The 13,468-nt window shown below is 33.1% G+C and overlaps 1 protein-coding gene across 1 annotated transcript in view; it reads right to left on the reverse strand.

The window, feature by feature from the left end:
- EPHA3 (EPH receptor A3) overlaps positions 1-13,065 on the reverse strand; it is a 352,568-nt gene extending 339,503 nt beyond the window's left edge. Inside the window, exon 1 of the mRNA XM_081300943.1 lies at positions 12,903-13,065. Coding sequence (XP_081157069.1) covers positions 12,903-12,990 — 88 coding nt within the window. The 5' untranslated portion in view covers positions 12,991-13,065. The remainder of the gene's footprint in view (positions 1-12,902) is intronic.
- Positions 13,066-13,468: the final 403 nt, after the last annotated feature.

Below are 13,468 nucleotides of genomic sequence, written 5' to 3' on the forward strand. Positions count from 1 at the left end.
ATGTATTGTTCTTACATTTCCCCTGTCTTTTAATCAGACAAATATTAAGACCATACTGATGTCAATACTGTAATGGAGAAAAAAAGCTATCAAAATATCAACATGGAGGATGTTCTTAATATAAATAATTCTTTCACATTGACCAGTGGGGATATTCTACTGCCAATGAGTTTTTAGTACTGACAACCTTCGCTTTAAAAACAGTTCCTGGAAGAGCTGGTTTCTTTTTTTTCTGTGTATTGTCAACTGATAAATCAATCATTTAGACAAGGAAAAGGTGTTCCCCAAATGGGAAAATGTCTAAAAGTAAAATAGTAATAGTTTTATAAACAGCATTTTTACAACATATATTTGTTTTATAAAACATTTTAGGAATAAATCAACTTGTTTACTTCTAATTCAGAAAGACCTTTTTTAAGGATTAAAGTATACAATGAAAACATATTGTTCAACTATGATACATAAATAAACATTAAGGTAAATAGTAGTTGAAACTTAGCATATGCATATTGCCTTTGTCTCAAAATCAGGAGATCTTGGTAATTTTTATCAGATTTTCATATCTTGATTATCAGCTTTCAAATACTAAAGAGAAGCTTCCTATTCACACAGGGTTTGACTGAGAGCTGTGTAAACAGAATATGCAGATTGGACTACAAAACAACTCTAAGGAAGTATTAATTTTAGAAATAAAAATATTTCTCATGGTCCTTCGTAGATAAGGATTAAAAAATTTAGTATAAGAAACAAAAAGTGTAGTCATGAAAGAAAATTAAATTGCAATTTAAAAATATACTGTGGATATTTTTACAACAACACACATTTTATTTCAAAGAAGCTCATTGCATACTAAATAAATTGGTAAAGTATCTGGAGAACTAAAAATCATAATGTACCTGTGAGTTCATCACATTTGGGAGAATAATTATATGTGGATATCTAAAGTGTCATATATTATTTGCTTTGCTTATGATAATACACAATTGACTGATATCAATATAAACCCATACATACATACGGAAAATCTTCAAGACATAAATTTGGATCTTTATAGTGGGAACACAAGTTCAAACAATGTGTCACATGTTTATCAATTATTTCAAAACTCTGACACTTTTCAGATGTTTTAGTATTAGGATGTTAATGGAAAGCATCAATCTTAGTGCTGGGGATAGAAAACTTTCAGTTTAGCAATGAAAGAGAAGGTAGAGTTCAGAAGAACTTCAGTGTGGTTTTTCTTCTACTGTAATTATATTACGAATAGGAACTACATAACATTCTGTTTTGGAATGGTCCTTATTTGTTAGTTACATGTTTTTCAAATGCACACACAGAGACACATGTGGATGTTTATGCACTAATATAGAATTGACATTAACCTTAGAAATGTGCTTATTAAAAATCTACCTAAATATTCCTCAATATTCTTATAGAGAATATTTCTGGTTTTTTTTCAAAAGTGCTTTTTTTGTTTGTGTTTATTATACATTCACTTAAATTACTTTAAAATTTTTCTAGATTCATGCAGTAAAATAGTCTGAGTTATAATCATCTCCACCATATGAAATGAAGAAAATAATTTAATCTCCTATTTCTTTTTTATGAACACGATATTAGTATTATCTTTTACTTCAAAAAGTCCTCCTTGTCTTCCAGGGACTGCTTTATCACCTGAATTGCACCCATATCATCTTTTTAAAATTATTTTCATATCTATGTTGTATAACACAATTTTTATAAGTATTCATTTTTGTTGGTCATTGTCCCACCAAAATTCCATATTGAAGGGCATAGAGCTTGCCAATACTTATAAACTTACTTTACAGAACCCAGAATGTAAATAAACCTTAGCTGTATACCCTTTGGTAAATACAGAAATACAAATAATAAAATATAATATTAAGAATGAGCTATTATTATGTAATAATCAATTAATTATATCAATATTTTTCTTGGCTCACTTTAATGGTTTTTAAACTTTCAGCTTTAAAATTACATTAGAATTCCAAAAGTTGCACTAGTTGCACTAGGTTAGTAAACCTACCACAAACCTGGCCAAATGTAGAATAAAATATTCTTCATTTCCAAAAGATCATCTTTAGAAAGGGGAATATAAAGGGATACTAATAACTTTATATCTTCTTAGACTTTTTTGTCTTATTTTACATAGATTTTTAAAATACGGAACATTTAGTATTATTTCAATACTCAATTTTAAAGGTAAGAAAAAATTTCCCTAAAAATATAGAGATATTTAAGAAAAACAGTTGCTTCTTAAAATAGACGGAAACTCTTACTGTAAGCATAGATTAACCAGTTCAGTGGGCTGAAATGCATATAATTGTACTTGAATTTTTTTAAAAAATAAGGATAAACAGAGCTATATAATTTAGATCAGAAATGTTGAGAACACCATAATAAAATCTCTGACTTCATCTTTTTCAGTAAATGAGTATTAACTTATCTATGCTAAAAACAAATAGCAAAATAAACCTTACTTTATCTTAAGAAAAATACTACTACTTTTATTTTTTCCCCTTTAAATACAGTTTCAATACTTAGCAATAACTAGATTTGATGGAATTTGCCACACTTCACAAAAGGAAAACCACACATTTTAATTTCTAATTTTCTTTTCTGATGATGTCAGTTCTTTTCCTTCTGCTAAAATTCAAAATCCACTTTAAATAGCTTTGGTATATTCAAGAAAAAAAAAAACACAATTATTATAGAAAACCAGAGGGACAGTAGGGAAAAAATGAACAAGATTAGACAGTGATAAATAAACAAATGGTTGTTTTTTTCTTACCACCAATTCAGATTCAGAATAATTATTCAGAATAATTCAAAAAAATAGAATTTTATGTCAACCTCAGTCTCTAGAGATATAATAATCCATAAAATTTTGACCACAGTGTGAGACTAGCTCAGTTATATAAGGGGACAATTCTTTTCAATACACACACACACACACACACACACACATATGCCTTGCTGCAAATGAACTTTTTCTCAGACTGATGTTGTGCTTATTCAGAGGATTAGTTAAAGAAGCCACATGGAGAACATTGTAAATTAGCTTCCAGTCTAACTTCCACTCAGGGTGAAAACTGCTGTCTTTTGCAATAAAAGAATGTATCCTAAAATCTACATACTTATATCAATTGTTAAATTGGGTTTGAAAATCAGGAAATAAATGTATGCTAACTACTAAGGGTATGATCCCTACTTCCCATTATTCTGAAGTATCTAAGGAATGTTAAAATCTAATGCAGATTGAAAATCAATCAACTTGATCACAGGCAAAAAGTAAAAATTTAAGAAAGACCTTATGTTATTAGGAAGAAGGGGAGTTTTACTATCTACTGGACCAATAGGGTTTACTCATCTATCTTTCTTAGCTATTATTTTAAAAAGATAAATTAACTTCCTCATGATGAATATTGTGGAAATTGTATGTTGAAAGAATTTTGATGCTGACTAAATGGACTTTTCAGCCTCAGATTGACCCATGTTTCCCCTTTTGTTCCAGTGCTTTTGGGGCTCACACTTTGTCTTAGAAGACAACTCAGTTTTGAGATATTTAAATGTGTTTTTTTTTTCTTATTTTATTTATTCATTTACTTTTTAATGTTAAAGGTGAGTCTTTTTAAGATTCATTTTACATCAATATATTATAATCAGTTTTTCTGTAGTATGTTATCTTATACAGAATTAGCTCTCCCATAAAATTTAAAACTTAATAATAGAATACTACTGTTTATAAATTCATATTACACTCTTTCTTAGAATTAGGTTTTAAAAGTAAAGTTTACATTTCCCTTCATTTGGGGAAGGTCCAAAAATCTATATGTAAATTTTTAAAAAATCAAAAGGTAGGGAAAATATTTATTAATACTCATTTTCCAGAGCAAGAGAGAAGTTTGTTGTTGATAAACCTTCACTTTTGCTTAAGGAAAATGTGTCAATAACTTGAATGACTGGATAATTCTTTGGGAACAAAACATAAAAAAACATTAAACTTATTTTCCCCTTGCATTACAGTGAAGAAAGAAAGATACTTGAAAGCATTTTCTGATTTGTAAGCCTGATGTCATCAATATGCTATTTTTGCTCTTTGCCAGGTTAACAGAATTTATAGCAGCAATTAATGCAAAACATATGTGCTGAAATACACTTGAAAAATATAATTGCCCCAACTCAATTTGCTACCTTTCAAAATGTTCTTATAGTTACCCTTTCTCAACACTTCCCCCTGTATAGACTACAAGTATTTTTATGAAAGAGAAGATAAATTATTAAAATTTATTTTCTCAGCCTAAGTAATTTAAAAATTATCCTCAAAATTGGCATGAATTTCTAAAGGAACCACTGCCTTCATTTTGGATCACTTTGGATTTTCCCCTCTTACTGACCTTTGTGACAAGTCCAGTAGTTAATTCACACTTCATCTTTATTACACCTTTGTTCATCTAAATAAACACTGGTTATATTGACGTATTCCTCACAATATCTGGCTGTGGAATTCCTGACAAAATTTTTCTAGGGTGAGAAAAAGGGTGTTTGTGTGTTAGGAAAGGAAGACAGAGGTAAGATTGTGTGAGAAAAAGGTCTCAGAGACATTTTCTCCTGCTCTTCAGTCCACATCAAATTTCCTCTCAGTCGTTTTCTTAGTATGTCTCCCCCCCCACACGCACACATAATCATAACTTAATGTGTGTAAACAATTTACAGTTTTGAAACACTCTCACCTATTTACTTTCCTTCATTTTCTCACTACAAAATACTATTTCTGTTATTTACTGTTATTTCTGTTTGACTTGTCTGTCACAAGACAACTAGGTATAGTCATTGGGATTATGGTTGGCAAGCCAAATCCCAAGGATTTGTGGACAGAAGAAAACATATGAAGTTAACATCAAAATACAATAGGGAGTCTGGTTCAGGTACTACTTCATTGTGCTCAGTTCCTCAGTTACAACAATTGAGGTGTCATAACTATTTTAGGTCTGTTTTAATGATTGAAGAATGTCCATTAAGGAATAATGATAATATAAAGGAAATATCTTTTAAACCAGTGGACACTTCAGTTATTTTGTCAATTTTAGACACAGGAATCAGGGCATATTTAGTCTTAGAATCTTCTGAATTCAACAATTCTATCTTGTGAACAATAAAGTTCTGACACAACCATAAAAATATCCACATCATTCTACTGCTAATGCAACTTCATGACCCCGTTTCCTGAAAGCCCCATTCCACTATGACTCTCAAAATTAGAAAAGGGAAATCCATATTTTAATAAAACTGGCAGTCAAACATGAGGCTTTAAAATAAAACAATTTTCGAATGTGTATTGAGTGGGTTATAGAAAACACCTTAGCAGTTACGCACGAAGGACCTAACGGGTGGGTGGCATCGGTAGGTGGTTCTAAAGAAAAAAAAAAAAAAAAAAAAAAGATTCCTTGTTTTATTATAGGGGAGGAAAGAGAAGGGGTGTTCAAAAGATTTAAAAAAAAAAAAAAAAGTAGCAAAGAGGGGTCAGACAACAACCGACAGGACAAAGGGCCGGGCTCCTGTGCGTCCCAGTTGAGCAAGGAGAAGACATGATTTTCCAACTTGTAGGGAACTCTTACAAAACCTATCTCCTCCTCCTCCATTTGTCACCTAGAGTACTCCTGAACGCGGATGGGAAGGACTGAACTGAAAAGTTTGATAGCAATAGGGGAGGCCGCGGGGCTATCACAGATCTCGGGTCAATCTATTGCTCAGGTCACGGCCTGTCTGTCCTGGTTGAGTATCCTGCGCATCTGGGCGGGACCCCCAGGTAGAAGAATCCAGGTGGCAAACGCGACGCCACGCTCTCGCAGTGCCAGCAGATCCGCGGCGGCAGGCAGAGGGCGCACGTTTGCTTTTTTGCCCGCCCCAGCCTCCTCCACACGCTCGGGTTGGCGAAACTTTGCGCCTAGGAGCTCGGCAGGGTCCTACAGGCGCCCGGACAGAGAGTGCCGGGCACCTTCCACGGGTAGCGAAAACACGGAGCGGTAGGGCATCCGGCTACGCACCGACCTGGACCCGCCCGGGCGAGCGTAGAAGGCTCGCTGCGCTCCAGGAATCGGCTTTTGGCAGCCTGGCCCGGAGATACTAGCGCACAAAGAACTCACTGTCCCCCGGAGGGCGGGGACTGGGTTCCGCGGACCCGGGGATGGGATTTTACAATCTGATGTTTAATCTGAAGCGGAGTGAGAAAATAGTGAGTTCTTGAAGAGCGAGGACACTCTTCTCCATGCACCACTGAGCCTAATGGTGAAGGAGAGTTTGTGGTTAAGATACCCTGAGGGTGGGTGTGGTGGCAGCAAGGAGCGCTGATCATCTCTGTGTGGCCACGTTACAGTCACTACCCGAAAAGCTCTTGATGATAAATTTCTCAGGGCACACTTTTGGAATTTAATCAATAGTGCGTTAGCAAATGTGGGCGGTATGACGCTAGGAATAAGACACTGTGGCCACCCAGTTCATGGCGAAGATTATTCACAACAGTTTGTTTGTACAGTGCTGCCACTTGTTTCCCTCCTCCTTCCTCACCTATTATTCTCATTTCATCATGTTGGTTTGGATTATGTGGATTTTCACCCTTTGCTTTGACTAGAACAGCAGGACATGGTTTGAAAATGAAGGGGGAGGGTGTCCACACTCAAGGCTTCCAGTTTAATAACATCACTCCAAATTTGAAGCTTTATTTGCTGAACTGGTTTTGATTCCATCCACCCTCCACATGCATTCGCCCAGGCATTCAAAAGGGGAAGCACCTTTTGACTTCAACTCTTAAAACTTTCCTGCACAAAATATTTACTTCTGGGTAAAATATCAGAAGCATGTAAACTTGGAAGTAGAAATAAACAAATGCAAACCTCCCCCGCTTTTTTTTAAGTGTGCAAGATTTTTAAGGGATTTAATAAAAGTTGATTAGCCAGATGTTTTAAATGATAAATGTCTGTCTTTAAAGCAAAAGATTTATACATTAACATTGGCTTTAGAATTATTGCACTGCTCTACCTCTTCATCTTTCTAGTCAATATTTCTTTTCATTTGCACAGACTTTTTTTTTTTTCTTTGTAATCGACCACGCTTTTTTATTTCAAAGAAAGCTGGCAGGAGCAAAACTAAAACTTGCTGACCCTCAGACTTTTCCTGGAGAAAACCTCCTGCCAAGTTCCAGGAACTACCTGATACCAGAAAGCTGGTAAAAGACCTACAGAGTGAAATCAAGAGGAGCACATGTATCCACACCCCCAGTACAAGAAGGAATGTCTTCCTAGATAGACGGATTTATGACTTGGAAGGTTTTGTATTTTATTAATATCATAACATTGTTTTTATTTATAAAGTCACTAAAGAAGAATTAGTGAAGGTTTTCCAACTTTTTGAGAAGTAAATTTCTAATCCTGCTTTTCAGTATACTTGGAAGAATAATGTATTGAACGTTTCACACCACCAGTCAAACCTTTATTTGAAAAATCTGTGGAAAGCTACTTGCACACTTGGTAAAAGCCCTTTATTGACCCTCCCTAGTGATAAAATCCAGATCTTTGAAAACAGAACCAAAGAGGGGACCCCTGAATTTGTTCTTTTAAATCTTTTTTCAAACAAGAATTAAAAGAACAGGTTTATAAAATATTTTACAGGAAAACTTTGTACATTAAAAAAATAAACATAGATGAGGAACTTGACAGAAATTTACTTGTAAAACTTAGTGTTCTTCCAAAATACATATTTCCCCTTACATTTAGTATTTATGCCAAACAAAAGCATTGGAAAATGACTCAAATCAAAGGTAGCCCACATCAGAGATTTCTTAGTAAGTAAATGTCTGTAAAAACTTATCGAGTTTTGATGATTTGTGGAAAGTTTTATTAATATTTTCTTGAAGATTTTATGACTTGGAAAATGTAACTCTCAGGAACACTTCTTGCTGTTTCCATTTGCACTGAAGTTAGTAAATCAAATATACTGTGGAAATATGTTTCGCCTTTAAAAATCCTTTGCATATGTAACTGATTATTTTATATTTAAAAATTGCATATATTTTATTTCAGAAGAATGTCAAAGTTTCTGAAATGCTTTAACCATCTAGGGATATTTTTAAAGAAAATTTTTTTGTAAAAAAAAGCACTAAAATTGATTGGACCATTAAGGAAGGCACAGAAATTTGAAATTCAAATATGAGTAATATAGAAAAAAGATAAAGAATCTTACTAAATCCATTTTTTAAAAAAGAATTTATTAAGAGTCCAGGTAAAACTACTAAATCATATATATGACAAGGAGCAATCATAATTGAATTCAATTAATAAAAAACTTTATGTGAAACTTTCTAGGCCTAGTAAACAACATTAAAGCATACCTTTAGTTATGAGTATATATATAATATTTTGTTTTAAAGTTATATATATATATAATAGTATTAATATGTTTTTCATTGGTTGCTCCCAATTTCTAGTATTTCATGTAAAAGACAACTTTATATAAAATACAACCATGATCTAACACGTGGCAATGGATTTTATTATATGTAGTTTCCTTTTTATAGTTCCAGTCACTTCTGAGTTATAAATATATCCAACTGACTCTTTACCTTAAAAAGGGGCAGAAAAATTTTATCAACAATAGTACCAATAGTAAAAACAAAAACAAAAATAAAATAAAACTGAGAATGTTGATAGTTACAGTAAAATTGTTTTGTATTTATAAATCTGTTTTTTATTGACAGAACATCTGATATTTAAAAGGAATTTTAATTGCTCATTTATGACAAGGACTGAAATGATGTGGAGTGTAAAACCTAAGAATGAGGAAAATGGGGATTCAAAGTGAACATTTTCTCCACTTGAATTTAGTATTATCAATATTATTTTTTTAAGAAGATATAGATTCAGAATAAATTAATTTCATGATAGATTTTGAGAGGTTACAAGAAGTTTCTTCTCAGCACAATCAAAATATTATCCTAGCAATTCAGATTGTCAGTAAAAGCTTAAACAAATTTGCTGATAATCCTGTTAATGACCTAGGTCAAGTGTTAACTGTTGTGGGTTATAAAATAGTGAAATTAAGGTTTCTTCTACCTTCAGGCAAATAGCGCAGTTATAACTGTTGTGTATGGGTGGGGGTGGGGTGTAGTGGCAAGCTATTAGAAGAACTATTAAATTACAAAAATGTATAATGCATTCAATTATTTAGTCTAGCATGAAGAAATGCTATTAAAAGCAATTGTAAGTCCTCTTCACAAAAAGCACTATAAAGATGATATGATAGCTTACTTCTGCATTAATGGTTGAATCACAGTATACCCTTATTTGAGGATAAGTGTTTATATATATGAAAAATGATGACAATTCATAGTGAGTTTCAAAAAGGGGGAAATCCATTGTTCAAATATTTGTTGTCTTTATTGCTTAACTTCTCCTCAGAAGAAAGCCTATATAATTAATCTGCAAGTTTTACTTTTAAGCTTTACACACAGAGTCTCCTTTAATACTTAGATTTATGTTCAAGGAAATGCATTTCATAGCAACAATGTCTTGGCCACTCAAATAAAAAAATTTAAAAAAAGAAATGAAAAAGTCTTTCAATATAAGTAGTGTATAAGTATGTGGATTTAATTTAATTCATTTTCATTTTGAAAACTTTGATTTTCTATGCAAGGAGCTCTATGAGTGAATGTTAATACAATTTTATGAACACTTATGGGTAGAAAAATGATTTAGTGTAGTCTACACTGATGAATAAACAGTGCATTCCAGCTTCAGATTGCTTCAAAAGTATTAATGTGTTTTAAAAGAGTGCTTTATCCAATTCTAAAAGAGGTTGCACTAGTGAGAGTTGAAAACTTTACTTTATGTTAAGTTTTAATCCTTTTCCAAAGTTGTTTATTTATTTATTTTTACCATTATAACTATCCATCTAGTCTGGAAAGAGGGAGCAAACCTGTGAAATTTCTTCAATCAAAATGGTGTAGCACTCAAATTTTGCCATAAACAGTAATTCATTTTCCATTGCAAGACTTTTCTTACGTTTTGAATCAGACTTGATTAGATTTTAGTAGTTTTGATTGGTTTTTTTAATGAAGTTCTGGTTAAGTGTATAGACCAGTTTTTGTTTTAACTGATTATTGAAATTATGAATATCTATTATCACTTAGATGATCAATGATAGAAAGTATCATCTAGGATTATTTTCCTGAAAACATATTAAAAGTCATTTGTAATTATTGAATAGAAAAATTCAAAAACTTTTTCTAAGTTTTTTTTTTATCATGGACTCAGGGCAGTTTAATATTGATAATTAATTATCAAATTTCAAATTTTAAAACAACCTCACAAGGACAACTTTGTTTGGGTTTGGTCTTTTATTTCTATCACACCTAACTTTGTAATATATTCCAGAATTTATTCTAGTAAATATGCCATAGTAAATTTCTAGCATATTTTCCATAGTGTCAAAATATCATTTTAAGCATAATATTTGAAAGGCAAACTAATATTTTACATTTACATTTTGGTTTCTAAAAAAATGTACTAGAAAGCTACATTAGTATGATACATTTTATCATTTACCCCATAAATGAATTTTCAGAAGCACTGCTGTCTATTCAATTTACTTTGTTAGAGGATTTGCACTGAAATCTTGGCACAAACTTGGAATTGTCGCTTTTCATACTATTCAACTGAACTACTAAGAGCCAAACTATTGGATTAATATTTAAAACCCCACTCAAATATTATCTAAATTAAATCATTCATTTAAAGTTTTGTTTTAAAGCTTCCTTCCTTTCATCATCTCAGAAGGGAAAGGAACCATTCCCCATAGTATACAAACTCCAAAGAACAATCCCATTAACAATAGACAGATAAACTTTTATCCAAGCAAAGTAAATGTAATTATGTCTATTTCTGAGTTTATTTACCTTCCTATATTCATATTGTTAATGTGTACCTTTCTGTATAATTATATGCATTATATACCCAAACATACACAAGGTGTGGCTTGAAATCAATTAGCACATGATTATTCTGTCTCATTAAATTAATATTCATTAATTTTACATAGGTGTGAATAAGAGTAAAGGGTCATTTTATCTTTTGCAATTTATGGAAAGGTTACATTTTTCCACAAAAATGATTCTCAGCTATGTTTCTGTACATTATTAATTAATATTCATTACTTAATGAGTTTATATACATTTTATTTGAAAAATACAATGTATAATAGTAATGTGTAAAAATAATACAATTTTTTAGTTATTATCCATATGTGAGTATCTTCAGAGAGATAAAAAATCTCTAAAAACACCAAGTTTAACTTATTGGATATGTTATTCATTATATAAGTGACTATTCTTGCCTTTCATTTATGAAGAATGATTAACAGTTACTTTCAAATAAACATTTTAATTTAGCTTGTTAAAAAATAGTCATTTAAGGGAAACGTTATTTTCTTTGTCCTCACATTTTAGAATTTTCAATTTCTGTATTAAAGCCATATAAACATTAACAAAATCTGCCAAATTGATAAAAGCAGTCTAAGAAAGAAATCAAACTGCTCTGTTAGCAGTGAAAGTAGGTCACCAAACAGGAGAGGCAGTTTTTATATTTAATGAAAAAGTTTACAAATATTTTGTTTTCACTTGTGCTTTTTAAATAATGTATCTAATATGCAACAGTATTGGCTCGGCAATTTGGACTTTTGGTAAATGATATATGTCTAATGTGGTGTCCGTACATCAGTTGCTCAGCATTGATACTTGAAAAATAAATTGTTAAATGCTATTGTTATACATTCAAAATCATTAAGAGGAAATCAAAGTTGTAAGTGTTGCTGTAAAGTAATCAATTATTCAGGGAAGTCTGTCTTAAGAGTTAGTAATTGTATTCACAAATCATTAGGAATAGATTGCAAAAAGCATACAGGAAAAAGGCAACATATCTATTAAGCACATAATCCTATAAGAAAAAAATGTTGTTCTTAATGTTAGGTTTGCACTTTATTCCATAGAAAAAGAATGAATGCCCATTACAAGGAAAATAAATAATCCAACATAAAGGAAATACCATTTGCTGCATATGAACATTCTTTCTTCATTTGATATTCAGTTATTTACTACATCTACCCAGAAGCTATCCATTAATCATTAAATGCATTCTCCTATTTGTATACAAGACGGTAAACAAAAAGAATCCAACCTAAGCTTATTGTAAATTCCTGCAAATATTACTTATGTTAATGTGGCATATGCTGCTCATTAGAACCTGTACCATAGAGCAAACCATTGCCTGGCGGGATACACATCACTTTAATACAGCAGTTGTAATACACACACACGCACACGCACACACACACACACACACACACACACAGCTTCAACAAACTGATTTCCCTTTAATCCATTCATAAATGCCAGTTCTAAAGTAGGGACAACCTGTCATGCTTTTAAACATTCTACACAAGATGTTTAAAAAGAACTGAGATTTCTGTTAAACTTCTCAGAGTACCACATGGTCATAATTAGAAAATAAAATACTGCCTTGGCTATTTGGCAATTAACGTGCTGGGTTGTAAAACTGGAGGATTTTCTTTTTCTTTCTTTCTGCTTCAAATTGGCCAACAAGGTAATTGCTTGAATTGGTATCAGATTAAAAACACATTCTGAAGGTTTAGCCAATCCCAAATTACCTCCCAAAGTGTTTTAAAAGACATCCGAAAATAAAAGCACATCTTCCGCTGACTCTCAGAGCCAACTGCCTTATTCCGAGGCACCTTAGTGACGTGCAAAGGCTTGGGTGAGAACGTGCCCCGAGGAGCCTGCCCGCGGGCCGGGCTGCGCGCTCGCCTACCTGGCTTACCTTCATTGGAAGGCTGGAGAGTCAGTTCCCCCAGGCAGCTGAGAACAGAGCAGCTGAGAAGGAGGAGGATGGAGAGGTGACAATCCATGTTGCTGGTGCAGAGGGCAGTGAGAGGAGCATATCTCCATGAAGCATGCCACTGATGTGAGGGGGAGCGCTCTGATTGCTGGAGAAGTTACCATGCTCCGCTCGCAGGCTGATGTCAAGTTTGACACTGGAGATAAGGAGGAGTCTGGCTGCCTTTCCGCGAACCTCGCTCAGGGACTTCCCTGGGTCCTAGTGCCGTTGGAAGCGAGCGCTGAAGAAGAGCAGAAGAGCTGGGTTCCCAGACAGCTCTGAGGCACAGCAGATCTGCTGAGGAAGAGATGGGTGGGTGGAGGTGGGAATGGGGGGCGTCGCCAATGAGGTTTTCTCCAGAAGTTGTGATGGAGCAATGGTGGAAAGTCGTGGTGAGGGGAGTAAAGCAGCTCCTATTTATTTTCAAAGGAAAGCAGCTATTTTATTGTTTGCTGTACATGCTCTCTAGCTTAATTTCCTGAAGAAATCAGAAACCCTGACAAGAGCGT

Source organism: Spermophilus citellus (genome assembly GCF_964194105.1).
Source record: "Spermophilus citellus genome assembly, chromosome: 7".
Taxonomy (NCBI): domain Eukaryota; kingdom Metazoa; phylum Chordata; class Mammalia; order Rodentia; family Sciuridae; genus Spermophilus; species Spermophilus citellus.